The following is a 21,099-nucleotide window of genomic DNA, read 5'->3' as shown; positions in this document are numbered from 1 at the left end:
GGGTCGTTCAAGTCAAATTATAATTTGTTAGAGCTGATAGAAGAGCAACTTTGACTGAAATATCCACTCGTTAGAACTGAGGTATGCAGCAAAGCATTTGTGAAGCCACAACACGCACAACTTTGAGGTGGATGGGCTACAACAGCAGAAGACCCCACTGGGTACCACTCATCTCCACTACAAATAGGGAAAAGAGGCTACAATTTGCATGAGCTTACCAAAATTGGACAGTTAAAGGCTGGAAAAATGTTGCCTAGTCTGATAAGTCTCGATTTCTGTTGAGACATTCAGATGGTAGAGTCAGAATTTGGCATAAACATAATGAGAACATGAATCCATCATGCCTTGTTACCACTGTGCAGGCTGGTGGTGGTGGTGTAATGGTGTGGGGGATGTTTTTTTGGCACACTTTAGGCCTCTTAGTGCCAATTGGGCATCTTTTAAATGCCACAGCCTATCTGAGCATTGTTTCTGACCATGTCCATCTCTTTATGACCACCATGTACCCATCCTCTGATGGCTACTTCCAAGTTCCAGCAGGATAATGCACCATGTCACAAAGCTCGAATAATTTCAAATTGGTTTCTTCAGCATGACAATGAGTTCAATGTTCTAAAATGGCCCCCACAGTCACCAGATCTCAACCCAATAGAGCATCTTTGGGATGTGTTGGAACGGGAGCTTCGTGCCCTGGATGTGCATCCCACAAATCTTCATTAACTGCAAGATGCTATCCTATCAATATGGGCCAACATTTCTAAAGAATGCTTTCAGCACCTTGTTGAATCAATGCCACATAGAATTAAGGCAGTTCTAAAGGCGAAAGGGGGTCAAACACAGTATTAGTATGGTGTTCCTATTAGTATGGTGACCCCCATACAAAGTTGGCTTTTGCTACAAATATACAAGACTGGTTTTGTGGTCCAGGGTCACAGGCCAATATTTTTGTGATGTCATGGATCATGACGTTTTGCCAAGGTTCATACCAGCTGAAGTATGTGGCATTTATACTGAAGGGGGACATACCGAAAACTAAAGATTTTCACTCTAGTTGTTATGCTGATGAAGGCTTATAATTTGTAATAAAAATGCTATTACATTTAAGAACTGCTAATTTAAGTATGTCAATAGTGATTTTAGACTTTTGAACTTCACTCTACATATTAGTCAATAGCACCTTGGCATCCTTTGCACTTACATCCTTTCTTTTTCCCCTACAATCTCCTCTTCACAGCTCCATATGTAAACTACATACGTAAGGACCCTGGAGCTCCCTGTTCCCTGACCGAGGCTCTGGAGTACCTGCAAGTGGATGTCTTGGCGGACTTGATGGAGAAAGACCAAGAGACAACCAATCAAAAGCAGCCACCCAAGAACAAACCGCATAATGTTACTGTGGTTGCTATGGAGGGCTGTCACTCCTTTGTCATCTTGGACTGGGCACGCCCACTGAAGGATGATATGGTATCAGGTAAGTAAAAAGTTTAACAGATGTCTAATGAAAAAGAAGTAGCATAAAACTCATTTGTAATATCTTACTCTACATTTTTGATTTCACAACTTTTCCAAGAAAGTGGAAAAAGTGGTCCTAATTTTGATTTTTATTAAATCAGCAACAAAAACACATTTACATGTTTGGCAGACACTTTTATCCAAAGCAACTTAAAGTGCATTACAAGATACTGTATATATTTCTTATGTCAGTATTTGTGTTCCCTGGGTTCAAACCCATGACCTTTTGCGCTGCTAACACAATGCTCTACCACTGAGCTATACTTATATATAAGGAGCACATCAAATTTTATTTATGCAAACAAAAAATGAATCTGTAGTCTGACGTTTTACTACTAACATATACAGCAGTTTAAAGGGATACTGTACCCAAAAATTAAAATCATGTCATTTACTTACCCTCATGTTGTTACAAACCTGTATGATTTTTTCTTCTGATGAACACAAAAAAGATATTTTAATAAAAGATGGTAAGCACACAGTTGTCGGCACCCATTGACTTCCATAGCATTTGTTTGTCTTACTATGGAAGTCAGTGGGTACCATCAACTGCGAGGTTACCATCATTTCTCAAAATATCTTCTTTTGTGTTCATCAGAAGAAAGAAACTCACACAGGTTTAAAACAACATTAGGGTGAGTAAATGATGACAGAATTTTCATTTTGGGGTCAACTATCCCTATAAAAAATGTATGAAGTAATCAGTGATGCTTTTTCCATCTGCAGTGTGAAATATGCATGCAATATGTCACTTAGCAAGACAGTCATGTTTAGGCTTGTTCGATACCAACGCTGAAAAAAGATTTACAGCCCATATGATTAGCTGAGGAAATCACAACCGCGTCAACAGCAACATTGTCATTTGAAAGACATATGTGCAATATCAACTACATGATCTGATCTGACAACTCATTCAATGATGTTCACAGTACTGTAGACGACTTGCTACATTTCTTCTGTGTATTATAAGGAATGAGCTTTTAAAGTCAAATCCACCAGAAACAGAACAGATATTTTCGAAGTTTTCTGTATTCTGTTTTCTGATTAAATGTACTATTAGCTTGTAGCTATATAGAAACTGTGTAGAATCTATTCAACTGCATTCGAAATTGCATACTCTTTATACTGATTAGTGCACACTATACAACAATTTAGGTGTATATTTAAGTATGCTTCACATGTCCTACAGCCTTTTAGCTTCTTGTTAAAATTAAACCAATTTTTAGTTCACATGCACTTGTAAAAATGAAACTATGAATAATGCTGGTCTTGAATATTCAACACTGTTTCATCACAAATCTTACATACAGTACAAGGAGGGAATTCCCACAGCCACTGTTAGTGTCATGATGTGATGTGTGAGGAGGAGGTTCAAATGCAAAGGAACTCCAGCCAATAGATGAATGATAAAGTTGATTTGATGAATGGTGCAACTTTACAAATGAAAAATAAAGTCCAGATGTTCTTCAATGAACTTTACTAGATATTCCTGCTTTGCCTTTTTAAAGCTGTAACAGAGTTCAGAGGAGAATGCATGGCATTGTACGCTGTTCAATGTTATGTAAATTCTGCTGAATGCAACAGACCCATATCAAGTGTTTCTCTATCCATCATAGGCAAAGAGGAAATTTGAACACAATTAAAAGCATGTAAAAATGTTCATATGTAAATTCCTTTCAAATTATGCTACCTTCAGGTGCATCTAGGAAACTCGTACCTCTCGTAGTTCTGCATTCGTTATTATGATGTAACACATTCAAGTGTGAAAATAATGTAAACGAAATTAGAGTTAACCCGGGCGTGCCCATCTTGAAAAGTGAAGCTGCCCTTGTAGCTGGTTGCAGTACAAGTCATAAACCCCTCCCTTTACATGCAAAGAATGGGACTCGGGTCAAAATAAATAAATAAATTACACTTCCAATAAATTTTTCCAAAATATGGTTTTGGTCCTTTAAGGTAGTTGTTATCGCGCTGATAATTGTTTATTTTTCTAATAAGTTTAATTTAAGCTAGTAATTTGATGCTAGAAACGGGGCGTGTCATTATGATTGACATTTGTGATTGACAGCTTCTCTGAGGGGCTCTTGGAGCTTTGAGGGAAGATTGAAGATATAACTAACTATTTATTTTCAAATTCTATGTAATTTCACATCGACAAAATCAGTTGTATTTAACTTATTTTAGCAAGCCAGTCAAATGAGACACACTGAAAAAAATTATTCATTGAATTTATTCAATGTTTTAAAGGTAAGTGGTTGCAATCAATTTATTTAAAAATTTTAAAAAATTCAAAAAAGATTAGTAAAGTAAAATAAAATATAAAACTTTTGTTTAAATGTAGCATAAATGGATTGATTGCAACCACTTACCTTAAAAAAATTGATTAAATTCGATGAATCATTTTTTCAGTGCATTCAAGCAGTGTGGTTAAATTGGGTGCGCAAGTGTTTGGGTGTAAGTTTGATACCGCCGCATGGCTCCACCTATGGGCTACACGGACGATTTCTTCGGTGCATGCCCTGGCTCCAAACTGACGTTTTTGAGTAACGTGTCACTGTCAGCGCCCATCGTCAGGCATTTTAGTTCATTACAATGGAAGGAAGTGGCGTTGCGTCGTCCATCTTTTTTTACAGTGAGTAAGCAAACAAAACTATCCAAAATGCAGCTATAAATTGCATATATAGGAATTCTAGTAATTTTTTATTTACATTGTCCATTTAAAGTGATTGGCATAGAGCATGTAAAACTAAAATAACTTTTGCAAAATCATTGGCTTTGTCATTATCTTTGACAACAGGCTTGCCTTTCATCATGTTGAAAATTGGCACAACCCGTAAAACATCACAACTCGTGTATCATCTATAATTTCAGACTCGTAAATACAACTTTGTTTGGGCATTAATAACTCAGAACTTATAATTACGACATTTCTGACTTCACTTGAAGGCAACATCTAAATGTGGAAATACACACATGCTGTATATACTATATCCCACTATTTTAGCATTAAGTTTGCACTTAAAAAATAAAGGCTGGATTTTCTTAAAAATATAGTGAAAAATATATATAAAATAGTATGTATTATATGGAATTTTAAGCAATTGCTTTTAACAAAAAAAAACTTACTTAAAAAAGTGGATGCAAATATAGTGCATTATTTTTGCATCCACTTTTTTAAGTACGTCTTTTTTTTGTTAAAAGCAATTGCTTAAAATAGTAGTAAGTAAATCCAGCGTATTTTTTATAGTGTGGTGTGTTCGACTTCATGCATCACTGCACTGATATCAAAATAGAAATCACAGCTTTCAAATCAACAAAATACCTCTTTTTTTGTACCTCTCTCTTTTATCAGGTTACATGGTACACAGTGCATCCTATGACGATGTCCTGAATAACAGGTGGTCAACCAGGCCCTCAAACGGAACCCACCTTCCTGTTGAAAACCTCAAGCCCAACTCCAGGTGCGATTTAGTCAAAATAAGACAAATCTATGGTGATTTACTCACCTTTCATGATGACAGTGTAAGTCAGCTATCACTTTGTATGGAAACATGGCTAGATTATATTAAGTAGTATCACTCTCGCTATACTTTGATGTCACATTCCAATTTGGCCGCTCTTAGGGGGCCGCCAGAGTACAGAGGGGGGCACAGGATCTGATATACTTTGAGCTTAAATAAAGATCTGCTTGTCAACGTCACAGCAAAATTAAACGGACAGATATATGTAGAGGACTGGGGAAGGCACAGATTGTTGTAAATTAACTAAGGGGGGACTCCAAGGATTAAAAAGTTGGAAACCACTGTTCTAGACACACAAACCACTGCACCAACATAAGGTGTCATGACTTGACTATATCTGTGATCTATAGTACACAATTTATTGAAACATTTTATTCCAATGAAAAACGTCTTAAACTATCTCTGACAAGATAACTGATCTAAGCTGTGGTATAATTTCTAAAACATGACTGCTTACGTCATAGGATCTAGGGACTATTATAAATTTTCTTTTTTGTCTCCAAAAATGAAGTAAAAAGTAAATAAATTCAAAACCTACATTGACATAAGCGAGTTTGTTTTTCACTCACTTAGGCATAAGATCAGTTTCACAAGAGTTTAAAGAAACTGCTATGATACGCTGTGGAAACTGGCTCATGAGGAACATGTGTTTTGAGAGATGGGTCTTAGCAGACTCATCAGAACCTGCCAGCCTTTGGCCAGACCCAATTTTAAACACATTCACTGGGCTGTATTGTGACAGTTTCTTGAATGCTGCCCTCACTGCAATATTGTAAACCTCACGTAAATGCCTGAAGTAAACCACTTTTTATTTTGCAAAACAACATTTATACATAAGTGCTTTACAGTACACCTGAAGTCCTAAGCTGTCTACACGGACATATGAGCCGTGTCCCGATTTGAAGGCTGGGTCCTTTGAAGGACACGTCCTTGAAAGCGAGTGCTTGTTTTTTGAAGGTTGCAGACTCCAAAGTCCGCAAATAGTCTAGCCTTCGGAGGATCCATAAGTTGCGTCACCTGCTGTACCTGTACACGCCGACAGGGACACGTTTCTGACTTATTAGAATAAATATGGAACCATAAAAATATTAATTTTATTTTAGAAAATATCATTAAACTAACTAACACTATATCAAATTAATCAAGCGCAATATACGCAATTTACACAGAATAATTTTAATTTAAAAAATAACTTTTAATACTAAAACAGTGACAAGAAACTTTTTTTCTGCTAAATACACACTTTTATTTAATAGAAGTTTTAAATGTTTATCTTAAAATATCCAGCTGTTATATTCAGACGTTACAGGCGTGCAATGAATCTCTGGATAGCCTCGGCTGTGAAGGATCCTTAGTAGCGCCGAGATATATGCCGCAATTTGGGTCTTCGTTTTAAGCATCCTTCGAATTGGGACAGCCTTACTAGTCTTCAATCGCGCTGCTGTGTCTTAGAATACGTCCTTCGAAGGTCGCAGCCTTCGAATTGGGATACAGATACCGTATATGCCCTAAAACCTCACGGCATACAAAAATGTGACCCTGTCTGTAAAATCCAGTCTTATAATCTTAATATGTGTTTAAGAGCATTAAAGTTTGATTTTAATCGCTGATTCATTCTTTGACATGGCTCTACATTAAAGACATCAAGGTTATATTTTCACCTAATGAATTCTTTACATTATGTAGGACGCAATTATAAAGAAAACAGCTAATCACAAAAAAATAACTTTAGATGGGTTTTTACAGGCAAGGCCACAAATGTCAAAAATAATTTCCTCATATGTTAAAAAGAGATGTTATTAGTTTGGACAGTTCTTACATTTATTTTAGTCTAGGACTAGTCTAATCCCTTCCGGGAAACCGCCTCATAGAGATGAGAAATAAAAACCTGCTTGGTCCATCTACAGTATTATCAGCTGTTAAGACCGAGCTTTCGATGTTGTCATGGAAAGGTTGGTTGTTTTTAGTCACATGACCTGCAATCGCATGCGGCTTCCAGCACTCTGTCTGTAACAATGCCGGAAAAAATCGGCAAACACGGCAGCTACGTATCGGTCGATGCCGATACACATAAAACTCGCAAATATCGGCGCGATATATCGGCCTATCACTAGTCTCAGACAATGACATCTGCGTCCTATGAAGGCTACCGTAGCTCCTCTTTGTGCTTCAAAAGGGAGGGGTGCATTTCCCAACCTCACCACTAGATGCCGCTAAAATCTACACACTGCACCTTTAAAATAAGATAACAAGCACCCTCAATTTTTTTTAAACAAATCCACTGAATTCCACAGATTTTCAATTGAAAATCAGCACAAAAATGCATAAAACATCACTATATTCTGTCTGGGCCTGCAGATGAGTTACAAACGCATGCATAAACACATACAGCTGTGTGCAACCCTCCAGGTTTGATTGACATTTCCACACTTTCCCAGACAGACAGATGCCCTCTTTTCAGCGCTACCTTGAGAAAACACTTCAACTCATATGCACTCATTAGACGTGTCAGTTTGTTTGGTTGTTAGGTGTGAAATATGAGGATGAAGGTTTTTTATTGTCCTCTGGGATTCATTTAAACCTCTTTGTTATAACAGCCTGTCAGCCAAGCACTTTGACTGACACTTAATAATTCAGCCAATTCAGTGCTGATAAGTTTCAGAAATAATTCGCTTACTTAGAAACTTAGTTTTGAATCTTTCATACTAAGCAAGGGAAAGTCTTAATAAATGCAATGTTTGTGGGGTAAAACAGACACTTCTTTGTTAAAGAAACAATGACAAACCACTTGGATGTGATTTCCAGACTCAAGCTTTCATCAATTTCACAAAGAACTCTGGTCAAAAGGACAAGCATAAAAGGACGCACATTTACATAAACATCACAAAACGATACACACACACACACACACACACACAAACAGACATCCTCAATGATGTATGCTCCTAAAGACAAGGAAAAATGACAAATTCACCCTCGCTGAAAAATGACAATCCCCTTTCCCTCTGGCTGTCTGACTGTAATTGTCAATTTCTCTTTATTTTGGTCAGAGTTTCCACATGGCTGTTATAATTTGATCCAGCAGTGCTTTATATTATTAAACGGGTCCCGAGTTAAACCTAGTGAAGCGTGCGCTTGCTGAACACTAAGTCATTGGAAGACCCGAGGCTTTGAGCACTAAGCAGCCCTGCCCTACGCACCCTTTGAACTTAATCAGAGATCTCTTTTCTAATTTCTATTCTTGTTTTATTTATTCTCATAGGCAAAGTATGTGCCAGAGCCCCAGTCTTAAGTGGCTGCGGTCTGCTATTTGTCACAAAGAAGTTTCGTCAGATTTAAAATTCCTTTCTGATGCGTTTTCCTCTTAAACACGCAACCTCTTCTTGTCATTATTCTTTTTTATCAGAGGCTCAAATCTTCATCATCATCATCATGTGAAGAATGTTTTAAGCTTTTAATATTCTTCCCTTTCTCCATCTGTGCCATTCCAGCCTTTTGCTCCTCACTGTACCATTACTAAAGGGGCGGGAGTTTCATTCAGCTACGTTCAGTTTAGTTCCCTTTCAAGGGATACTTGACGCTGTGTCATGTAATGACATTATGGGGAACGCTATGCAGCGTGACGCGCGTGAATATTGTGTCAACTAGGTCTATATATAGACGCCGGCGGATGACGTCAAGAGTGACGTGGCAACGCGAGGCTATAAATAGGCGGAAATAATATAGGTCAAACAGCTTCTGCTATTTCAGCGAACGCTTGTGTGAATGTGAATGTGTCTAAATATATATCTAGTGAGATTAGATTAGATTAGTTTAAAAAACTAGGGAAACATGGATAAGAGAAAGGGATTTAGAAGTGTGTTATCCCCTGTCCTAGATTATTATTGACGGGGATAGCACGAGTTTTGTGTGTTTGGTGCGGACTACACGCACGCTTTCCCCGAGGGGGAGGCGTGCGGGCATTGTGAGGAAATACCATTCAAATGCTTCGCTCTCGATGGGTTTTCGCAAGCGTGGTTCAACGGGTGCCCGTGAGCGGCTTCACCCGTTTTATCCGCGAGTGTTGTGAATTACTCTAGTTCTGAGGATCTAGATGTAATTAATGTTTATACAGAAAACAAACCCCGCAAGCCTTGTGGTTCAACGGGTGCCCGTGAGCGGCTTCACCCGTTTTATCCGCGAGTGTTGTGAATTACTCTAGTTCTGAGGATCTAGATGTAATTAATGTTTATACAGAAAACACAAAGCTTACTGATTTATACCCTTTCTCCATGTTACGAAGAACTATTATGTTGTGACCCGATCGGCTGTAACAATCTAATATTGACTTTACTGACCAGCACAAAGTGAAGGCTGCCAGTGAACTTGACGATAGAGGTTTAACTTTCTTCCCTGATTTACACTGATAAGTTTTTAAACGGAAGACCATGCAGATATGCAGACTCCTCTCATTTATTGTTAAACACATCAGCGAGTTTCTTAACCCTTTTTGGGGGTTTTTTAAATAATGCAGATACGGCAAATGCCCGTATTGACAGTATCTCGCGGTTTATTTGTTGCGAGAGACAGCAACAATGTAAATGGATTAACAAGTTTATATGGTCGCGGGTCGCGATGGAGCATGCCTTCGCAATATTGGCATTCTTCATGCATATCAAGCAGATATTGTATGAAATAAAGGGTGAACCTGAATCCTGTAATATTAGATGAGCTCAGGAGAGCGGAGCTTCTCTCCGTGCTACTAAAGAAACAGGTTTTTCCTCGTCGCAGTTTCCCCCGAGAATCTGCATCTAAACAGTATTAACACAACATACAGATAACAAAAACAGAGTGTTGTCTCTCGTGTCCCCCCTCTCCCTCAGAGAGCTTGGGGGACGAAACAACAACCAGCAACCAGAGAGGCATAAGGCTGATCTGAGAGCAGTCATTATCTCAAATCATAAGGCTGCGTTAAAGGGGTCCTGTCGTTCACAAGTGGCCTCTTAAGGCACTTCTCATGGAGCACAGATAAAACCTGTGCCCGATGTGCCCTCACATACAAAATAGTTTGTTAACCCCATATGTTCTGTCTTCATTAAAGAAGACCTAATTTTTTGTCTCCATTAAAAAAGACATATAAAACAGAACAATAGGGCATTTTTAGTAGCTCAGCTGTGCCCTGCCGGTCCTCCGCTTCAGGGCAGTGAGCATTCTGGAGTCCATCCCCTTTTTAGGGCATTTTTTCCATGAGTGAGAAAAAAAAAAAAAAAAAAAAAAAAAATCACAAAATGGCTGCTAGAGGTTATAGAGAGAGGCTACATAATTCAGTTTGTTTCCCATCCTCCCAGGTTCGGAGGGGTTTTACCCACCGAGGTGGGCCCCGGAAAAAGACCACCTTATTAAAGGAGTAGGTCATCGCTTTATAGCCATTATTTTATTGTACCAAAAAAGGATGGAGGGCTGAGGCCTATTTAGATCGATCTCTGAAGAGATAAAAATTCTAAAACTGACATTTCCTTTTATTGTGGCGTTAATCAGGTCTGAGGACTGGTTCGTCATGATACATTTTAAGGACCCCTATGTCCATATATCTATCCTCCTGCAGCATCTGGAAATTCCAGGTTTGCTTTCGGGGGCAAACCATACCAATATCGGGTTCTGCCATTCAGAGTAGTTCTTTCACAGCGCATAATGCATGGATTTAACCCTTGCTCCTCTGAGACTTCAAGGGATCCAAATACTTAATTACATAGACTATTGGCTTGTGTTAGTCCAGTCTCGAGACATGGCAGTTATGAAGCGCCTAGGGCTACGGAACAACGCCAAAAAGGGCATTTTAACCCACTAGCAGAAAATATTATTTCTTTGGGTAGCTTGGGACTCAGTGAGGATGTAGGCACGTATGTTTCCTACACACACAGAGTCAATCCTGGCATCAGTGTCTAGGATCAGATAAGGCCAATTTTACACCGTAAAGCACTTTCTAGAGTGTTAGGTCCGTTGGCGGCAGCATCTAGTATTAGGGACAGTGATGCCACAGTTACTTTGAAAAAGTAATCTGATTACTGATTACTGATTACTCCTTTAAAAAGTAACTAAGTTACTTTACAGATTACTTGATTTTAAAAGTAACTAAGTTAGATTACAAGTTACTTTGTTAGTTACATTCCAGTAGCTGCCAACACCCCCACTGCCTCAACATTAAAAATGACAACCGGTTTTGCCAACACTCACTTTATTGGAAGTGCATTTTTAACAGTAACGTCAACAATGTATCTCCTGACATTTTAAGTTGAACTGATGTGTTTTAAAAAACTAATATATATATATATGAGTCTTTCTTGACTTCACTTAACATAAATAGGGGTGAGCAGGGGCCATTTTCAGAAAAACTTAATTTTAAAAGTTAATGTTTTAGACAGATATATTTTTGTTGTGGTCAATAACTCACAAGTGTGGTCTATCAAAACCAGCTGGAATTTTGAACAAATGTAAAACGACTTCTGTATAATTTCACTTTAAACAAGAGTAGTGAATTGTTACTTTTGACCTTGACAGCAGGGACGAAAGTAACACACAGGTGGGTCAAAAGTAACACAACAAAACATGATAGATTTTTGTGTTACACTTGTTTTTATTAAATATATATTACTATGACCTCTTTAATATGTAACTGCAAACTTATTTTGTCATTTATCTTTGTAAAAAATAATTAAATTACATTTTTATTTTAAATTTCAGTTTTATCAAATGTTTCAAAAGCAACCAACAGTACAAACTTAAATTGCTGAGACTAAAAAAATTCAATAGTTTAAACACTATGAAAATAAAATTAAATCAAATTAGAATAATATCAATTTTTTACCATATTATACACAGTATTAGCAGCTGGACAAAACTAACAAGTGTTACTTTTGACCCGACAGGATCTACTTACTCTATAAACTCGACTTACTTTTATTTTGAAAAACGGAGAAGTCTTCAGGATGTTATATAGTAAATACCTTGTAGATTTATCAGTATTGTAGCACATGAAACGAGAAAACAACACGTTGTAAGAAAAAAAGACCGCTTTTGGAATGTACTTATCATGGTTGAAAACACAGTTCTGGATCTACACGTGGTAATCGGTGAGTAAATAACGCGATATTTGTCAACTCTTTCAGAGGTTATGTGCTAATATGCTGTCATAGTGAGATTTAGATGTTATCAGGGCTCGGAGAAAATCGCTTTGTTACTTTCGTTCTTCAACTCTCCCACACTTACTGGTTTTGCACTGAAGTCCAGCTTTTGTTGTTTGGGTTAGTGGATGAACTCCTGCTCACTGCTTCGCATCACCGGGTGGGACTTGCTCTTAGTTTGACTGTCTGCGCCGTGCTGCGACTCCAAATGTTTTTTTTTTTTTATTTGACGTAGTGTTTTTGTAGCTGCAACTCTCTTCTCTCTTCATTGTACGTTGTTTACGTTTGTGTCGCTTACACGTGACCTGAATTGTCCTCGTGCTGAAAACGTGACTTGTCGCACACCTGACTTCACTTCCCGAGACGCAAGAAGAAATATACAAGAAAATATATATTTTACTAAGGAAAATTTCAAAAATAGTAACGCACAGTGACTTGGATAAGTAACTTTAATCTGATTACTGGTTTGGAAATATTAACGCGTTAGATTACTCGTTACTAAAAAAAGTGGTAAAATTAGAGTAACGCGTTACTAAGTAACGCGTTACCGGCATCACTGATTAGGGAGGCCTGGGGTCGCGCCCTCTATACAGACTGGCGCATCAGGTTCTCCTTTGGTCTCACGGGAAAAACATTTTTTGTCATTCAGACATCCCCAGGGTCCAGAATGTGAGAGCAGACACCCTGTCGAGGCAGGGGCTGAGGTTGTAAAGCCCATACTATTCGAAAGATTATGGTTTAAAATGGAGATTACTCCAGATTTAAGATCCACTATTTCTGTTTTTATGCTCCTATTACTAAGGGCTCTCTTTAGTGTTTCGAAAGCCCTTTTCATGGCCTCTTTCAAACACATTTGACTTGTGTGCAGATGCATTTCTGTCACTGAAGTTAGCCTTTTTATTAGCCATCATAGTTCAACAGGTGCCCGCAAGTCGGCTTCATCCGTTTTAACTGTGAGGGCTGTGAATTACTCTAGTTCTAAGGATCTAGATGTAATTCATGTTTATAAATAAAACACAAAGGAGCTCCACACGAAATTAAAACTATTTTAAATGGAGACTATTCACTACTCGGTTTAGTGACAAACATTTATTTCCAAACTGCCCAGTGGCTTCAGTTCTGGAATTTTTACAAAATCGGTTTTCATCCGGTTTATATCCATTTACTATCAGAGTATAGGCTGCGGCTATCTCTGTGTCTATTCTCCTATTTCTAAGGGTTCTATCTGTAGTGCTTCGAAAGCCCTTCTCATGGCCTCTTTCGAACACATTTGACTCATGTACAGATACATTTCTGTCACTGAAGTTAGCCTTTTTTATTAGCCATCATGGTTCAACGGGTGCCCGCGAGTCGGCTTCATCCGTTTTAACTGTGAGGGCTGTGAATTACTCTAGTTCTGAGGATCTAGATGTAATTAATGTTTATACAGAAAAATACAAATGAGCTCCAGATGAAATTAAGGCTATTTTAAATGGAGGCTATTCACTACTCGGGGTAGTGACAAACATTTACTTTCAAACTGCCCATTGGCTTCAGTTCTGGAATTTTTACAATACCGTTTTTTCATCCGGTTTATATCCATTTACTACCAGAGTATAGGCTGCGGCTATCTCTGTTTTTTATGCTCTTATTACTAAGGGCTCTATCTGTAGTTGTTTCGAAAGCCCTTCTAATGGCCTCTTTCGAACACATTGATTCATGTACAGATAAAGTTCTGTCACTGAAGTTAGCCTTTTTATTAGCCATCACTTCTCTGAGGAGAGTGAGTGACTTCTTATTCATGCCTGGAGTTCGCTTCAGACGAATTAAGGCTATTTTAACTACCTGGTGTAGTGACGACCATATTTAGTTCCAAACTGCCCAGTGGCTTCAGTTCTGGAATTTTTACAATACCGGTTTTTATCCGGTTTATACCCAGAGTATATGCTGAGGCTATCTCTGGTTTCACACTCGTATCCCTGAGGGCTCTATGGGTAGTAGCATCACTTCTCTGAGGAGAGTGAGTGACTAACAAGCTTATCAGCTGCTTCTTCATGCCTGGAGTTTCGCTCCAGGCGACATTTAAGGCGGTTTTAAATGGAGATTATTCACTACTCTGTGTAGTGACAAACATTTACTTCCAAACTGCCCACTGGCTTCAGTTCTGGAATTTTTACAATACCGGGTTTTCATCCGGTTTATATCCATTTACTATAGGAGTATATGCTTCGGCTATCTCTGCCTTCACGCCTTATTGCGTGGTACATCTAGGATGAGGCCTCCTGCTCAAATCAGAGTTCCAGTATGGGACAGTAGTAGTTCTGAAAGGGGTTCTTTATGGCACCTTTCGAACCCATTAACTTGTGTACAGTTAAGTTTCTGTCACTGGAGTTAGCCTTTTTATTAGCCATCACTTCTCCGAGGAGAGTGGGCAACTTCCAAGCTTATCAGCTTCTTCTCTACCCTGGAGTTTGCTTCAGGACATATTAAGGCTATTTGCACCCAAGACCGGGTTATGTTCCCAAGGTTCCTAGCAATGTGGCTAGAACATTGGTCTTTCAGGCTTTTCATCCTCCTCCTCAAGAGTCGGCGGATCAACAGAGGCTACATCTTCTATGCCCTGAGGGGTTTTTAGAGGTTTACATTAATAGATCTTCCACCTTAGAAGATCCGACCAACCTTTGGTCTGTGTTTGGTTCTCCAAGAGAGAACATTCTTCCTCTAAACAAACAATCAATAATTGATTGTGGAGGCTATTTTTATAGCGTATGAGGTGCACATTATGTTTTCACCTCTGCGAAAATTAGGGCACACTCGACTAGGAGTATGGCGTCTTATCTGGCCCCTTTGTCAGGGACCTCCGTGCTTTGTGGTGTGGCGGGATAATCTCCCCCACACATTTTTATGAGGTATTATGTTTTTAGACCTCCCTTTTCTACCGGGATCTCAGGTCTTTATGTCTTAAGTTGTGCGTAGACACCTTCACACTTACAGACAGTCACAATTAATTATGGCGTAGTGGGTATCTCGTTCCCCATAATGTCATTACATGACACAGCGTCAAGTATCCCTTGAAAGGGAACGTCAGGTTACGACTGTAACCGTGGTTCCCTGAGATAGGGAACGAGACGCTGTGTCCCTTTGCCATAACTCCTTGTGCCTGTAGCATTCGCTTCAATTTTAACAGAAGCTGTTTGACCTATATTATTTCCGCCTATTTATAGCCTCGCGTTGCCACGTCACTCTTGACGTCATCCGCCCGCGTCTATATATAGACCTAGTTGACACAATATTCACGCGCGTCACGCTGCATAGCGTTCCCCATAATGTCATTACATGACACAGCGTCTCGTTCCCTATCTCAGGGAACCACGGTTACAGTCGTAACCTGACGTTTTATATCTACGTACAGGTTTTCTCATAAAATACATTTCTCTATGATAGTATGATTTTATACGTCTGTGTTTTAATCCCTTCTTCTAGGTATTACTTCAAAGTTCAAGCAAAAAACATCTTCGGCCTGGGGCCGCTCAGTGAAACTTTAACATATGTAACAGAGTCAGGTGAGATTATTATGTCTGAATGCTTATGAAGGCTGTTAATGCATAAACCTCACATTAAATGTCTGTTTTGTTTTATTTAGACGACCCTCTTCTCATAGAACGGCCCCCAGGTATGAGATACATCTATGTTTGGAGTCTCTAATGGTACATTCACATGGGCCACAAGCGTTAACGCTTTCCATTTACTTTGAATGTGTGACGTCATGCGCATATTTCTCAGCACGTGCGTCAGCCAATCAGATTGCCTTATGCAAATAACCTAGTGCAGAGCCAGCCAATTACGTTTATGCAAGACCAGAGAACAGAGGAGCATGTGTTGCATCCACTGTGATTGGCTGTTGGACTATCTTGAAACACACCCTCTGTCAAGCGTTAACGCTGGCACCCTGTGTAAATGCACCGTTACGAAGTAACATTTTAAGGGATAGTTCACCCAAAAATGAAAATAATGTCATTAATGACTCACCCTCATGTCGTTTCAAACTCGTAACACGTCCGTTCATCTTTGGAACACAGTTTAAGATGTTTTACATTTAGTCCGAGAGCTTGTTGACCCTTCGTTGAAAATCTGCGTATGGTTTACTGTCCATGTCCAGCAGGGTGGTGGAAACATCATCAAAGTAGTCCATGTGACATCAGTGGGTTAGTTAGAATGTGTTGAAGCATCGAAAATACATTTTGGTCCAAAAACAAAAAATATATAGCTGTAAGCAGCGTATCACGGGGTTCAATGGTTTTAGGATCTTGACACCCAGTATGAATGATATAAACCAACCAGCATGTCTCTATGATGTTGTTTGGCGGCTTGTAAGTTTGAATCATAAACAATCCCCAATTTCTTTATTTTATTCAAATTTGAAGATATAACTCTTCGAGATTGTATCATAACTTGTCGTAAATATGTCTTATCATTTTATGAAAATGATCATCACTGGAAATATTATTTTAATTGTATACATTCTTTAAACATCATTAAAGGATAAATTAATGCATTTGGCAGACGCTTCTATCCAAAGCGACTTACCCTTAAAGGGATAGCTCACCGAAAAAAATTTCATGATCGAAATGAAATTAGAAATAAACATTTTGTTCGTCTTGAGCCAAGGATTACAGTGATATAAGGCAATTGACATTTGGACTAGAATTGTGGGAGTTAGGGGGCATCAACATGTTTGCCATCGCTGTAGCGCCAACTAGTGATCAGTCAGCACATTTTTTGCATGTGAATAGGCCCATGTATACATGTACCAAATTTGGTTTCAATAGCTCATTCATGTCACCAGTCATAGCTAGTCAAGTCCAAGTGGCTCCGCACACTTCAGGCGTTTGGGCATGGTGTGTCGACGGTGAGTCGAAAGTTCAACTTTTTTTGATAACTTTTCATAATTGGAACTCCAAGGAATATTTGAAAAATAGCGGAAAACTTTTAACAATTTAAATGAAATCTAAGATATACAATTTGTTTCTTGATCCAGTGATTCCAGTGATATAAGGCACTTGATATTTGGACAAAAATTGCGGGAGTTATGAGCATCAATGCATTTGTCATCGCTATAGCTCCACCTATAGGCCAATCGTGTTGATACTCTCTCAACTTCGCGCACGATTGAGACCTACCATTTGGCAAAATGTCATGTTGCTAGGCTTTACGGTTTGGTCTGCATGATTAGTTTTACGGCAGAATAATAATAATAATTATGACTTTATTCAGCATTGTCTTCTCTTTCGCGTTTGTTTTGAAGCGCATGCGCGAGACTAAAGTCACATGACTGCAGTGACGTGGCTGAGGTACGATGCGGCTGACGTGTTATCTGGTGCGCCCCAGCTGTTTTTTTTGCCCCTGGGCTTCGTTTACAGTCTGAGGGAGACACATGCTGTAAGTTTGAAAAAAAACTTTGCAAACATGTCTGAGGATAACACGTCATCCGTGTCACTGCAGTCACGTGACTTTAGTCTTGCGCATGCGCTTCACAACAGACATAGAAGAGAAGATAACGTTGAATAGTTGTAATTTTTGTTATTTTTGGACCAAAATGTATTTTTGATGCTTCAACACATTCTAACTGACCCACTGATGTCACATGGACTACTTTGTTGATGTTTTATTACCTTTCAGGACATGGACAGTATACCGTACGTAGATTTTCAATGAAGGGTCAACAACCTCTCGGACTAAATGTAAAACATTTTAAACTGTTTTCTGAAGATGAACGGAGGTCTTACGAGTTTGGAACAACATGAGGGTGAGTCATTAATGACATAATTTTCATTTTTGGGTGAACTATCCCTTTAAACCTATTGAAAAACAGCATATCTTTTCCAGCATCCAAAGCTTATGTTCTGGTGTTTCTTCCAGATTGTTAAACTATGCAAAGCCTTTATTACTAGCTTTATCTGAAATGTGATTCCATACTGTAAACTGAATTATTATAATCAAATTGCATTTGTAACCCTCAATGCCTTTGATTCCCTCCCTAGGTGGCGAACCTATCTGGATCCCGTTTACATTTAGGTATAACCCCGCCCACAGTACTTGCAAGGGAAGTCAGTTTGTCAAGCGCACATGGTACAGGAAGTTTGTCGGTGTTGTCCTCTGCAACTCCTTGCGCTATAAGATCTTCATGGGAAATGGACTGAAAGGTATTGACCTTTACTTTTCTCTGTTGATTGACACAACTTATGTCTTGATTATCACATCGCATCCTAAAACATATCATTTATCGGATGCTTGCTTAAGCCACTGTGACTGTAATCTAAAGCGACCTATTTCTGGTGCGCTGGACTTGAGCCGAAGAACGTTTGGTTCCAAACCACAGTTTCCCTCAGCTAAATACAATGCACTGTCTGTGGTTTGGGGAATATTCAAGCTAAGACTGTTTTCCACCATTCCAGAAACATTCTACAGCATTGCTGATACATTTGGCCACGGAGAGGACCACTGCCAGTTTGTGGACTCCTATCTAGAGGGAAGAACGGGACCACACAACCTCTCCCTATACCTACCCACAGCTCAAGGTACTACACATCTGAGCGTGCTCTGTAGTCTTCCAGCATATTTAGGCTGCATGAATGAATCAATTTTAGGATTAAAGCATTACATTTAAAAAAATATTTTGTTCAAATTACATTTTCATAGGCTAATTTAATTAAGAAAATGTATGCTTACATGTATGCATTTGGCAGATGCTTTTATCCAAAGCGACCTGCAGTGTATTCAAGTTATACATTTGTATCAATATGTGCATTCCCTGGAATGGAATTTAAAAGCTTTGCATCCAACCATTGAGCTATAGAAGCATACTGTACAGGAATTTGTAATGCATAACAAAAAAACTAAATAAAAAAATATTATGCCTGTAAATGCTGTAACAAAATGCAACTTACTGTAGTTGCCAAAACTAAATTGAAGTTCATTCAGCCTTGTAACAGTATGCATTTTTTATTTTTTTAGGTTATTATCGTTCATATAGACAAGAGCCAGTAAGTTTCGGGGCTATTGGCAGGCGTACACCACATCATTTCGTAGGCTGGTATGAGTGTGGAGTTCCCATCCCAGGGAAGTGGTAACAAACAGAAACTCCAAGAGGACATTTCCACCGGAAAACACATTCAATGCTAATGTGTTCTTCCCCTATAGTTACAGTACCAGCCATTCACAAAGATGAATTACCGCTCACAATGGCAACCAAATCTAAATGATATAGCAATTGCTTCTGATGAAAGGAATATAGTACTTTGAGTAACACTAATATTTCTGCATATTCGAAATCAAGCACTTTTTAAATCAGTCTGTATATGAGGAAATTTCAGCATGTGTATTGAGTTTATTAACTTTGTGGGTTTTTTTTTTTTCGAAATTAATTTGTTTGTGTTCAGTAATGAATCACATTAGATTCCACTCAAAATATTTATCTTACAGTGCCTTCAGAGAATCTTAAAGGGATAGTTCACCCAAAAATGAAAATTTTGTTATCATTACTCACTCTCATGTTGTTACAAACCTGTATGAATTCCTTTGTTCTGATGAACACAAAGGAAGTTTTTTTTGGGAATGTTTGTACCAAACTGAAAAAAAAGGCCTATTGACTTCCATAGTATTCTTTTTACTACTACGGAATTCAACGGGGGCCTCTGAACGGGTTGGTAACAAACATTCCAGAAAATATGAAGAGTTTGGTTCCAAAAAGCGATAAACACCATTTAAAAAAAAGTAACCATCAAATTCAATATTGTATTAAGTCAGTATTTAAAACTATATTCTTAATTTTTACGCAAAATCTGATATCCAGCGTGTTATTTTGTCATCTTTTTCCAAATCGCGATAAACACCAGTCTTCCTTCTCTGCAGAATGCAATAAATCTGCTTAACCAATTACAGCGCACCATTCCACGCATTGTAAACAATAATGGTGGCACTTTGAATATACACGGTATCCTAGTTTTCCTCATCTAGTTTGTACTTCATGATCAACAAACATACAAAAACAACGCGTTGACCCCAGGAATCTTATGAAAAACGTTCCATTATTTTACTCAAAGTCAACAAAAATCGAGCAGGACCAAAACATTTTACAGCTGATCGATGTCAAAAAAGTTAAGCGACGACATCCCAAGGATGACAGCAGCAATGACAGTGTTCTTAATATGACAAAGTAAGTGTTTTGATTAATGCCATTAATGTTTATTTTTTTAATCAGTGTACACCACTAGTCAACTAAATGAATATAACATGGCAAATATGAATGCACATCTATATATTGACTCAATAGATTATAGCATTTGGGAAAAAAACGGTCGTGGATTTATTGCATTTTGCGTACAAAATAATCAGATTTATAATAAATCTTTGAAAATCAAATTATGGATTTGAATTTATAATGTTATTATAACCTAAAGATGCTGTGTGAAAGTTTGTAACAGTAAATAGTGGTTTTCATCTTGTCACTTTCTTGGTATAGAAAACACGTTTTTACCCAACTTATTCAAAATGGATTTGTTGCGTTTTGGAACCAAACTCTTCATATCTTCCTTCGTGTTCATCAGAACAAAAAACTTTATACCGGTTTGTAAATAAGACAGAATTTTCATTTTTGGTTGTGAGTTACCTAAATATCAAGCACAACGCAAATGTCTGGCAAGCTCTGTGAGTGATGTTTGCTGTTGTTTTTATAACTTGCCAAATTTTTATACTCTTACATTTTTGTATTACCCTCTTTTTGACCAATGGTTGGCATGGAAGTATTGCCCATATTAGGGCAGATGGTAAAAATATTTTTATTTGCTCAGGAACTATTAAAATTTGAATAAAGGTGCTATGGAGAAAATGTTATGTTTTTCCATTGATTCAATTTAAGGTGCCACAGA

The 21,099-nt window shown here is 38.3% G+C and overlaps 1 protein-coding gene across 1 annotated transcript in view; it reads left to right on the top strand.

The window, feature by feature from the left end:
* The window catches only part of fndc1 (fibronectin type III domain containing 1), a 55,055-nt gene extending 34,539 nt beyond the window's left edge, over window positions 1-20,516 (top strand). Inside the window, exons 16-22 of the mRNA XM_073856112.1 lie at window positions 1,235-1,471; window positions 4,865-4,973; window positions 15,656-15,735; window positions 15,816-15,845; window positions 18,214-18,375; window positions 18,628-18,750; window positions 19,187-20,516. Coding sequence (XP_073712213.1) covers window positions 1,235-1,471; window positions 4,865-4,973; window positions 15,656-15,735; window positions 15,816-15,845; window positions 18,214-18,375; window positions 18,628-18,750; window positions 19,187-19,302 — 857 coding nt within the window. The 3' untranslated portion in view covers window positions 19,303-20,516. The remainder of the gene's footprint in view (window positions 1-1,234; window positions 1,472-4,864; window positions 4,974-15,655; window positions 15,736-15,815; window positions 15,846-18,213; window positions 18,376-18,627; window positions 18,751-19,186) is intronic.
* Window positions 20,517-21,099: the final 583 nt, after the last annotated feature.

Source organism: Misgurnus anguillicaudatus, chromosome 18 (assembly GCF_027580225.2).
Source record: "Misgurnus anguillicaudatus chromosome 18, ASM2758022v2, whole genome shotgun sequence".
Taxonomy (NCBI): Eukaryota; Metazoa; Chordata; class Actinopteri; order Cypriniformes; family Cobitidae; genus Misgurnus; species Misgurnus anguillicaudatus.
The sequence above is the reverse complement of the archived record's forward strand: the minus strand, read 5'-3'. Positions and strand labels throughout refer to the sequence as shown.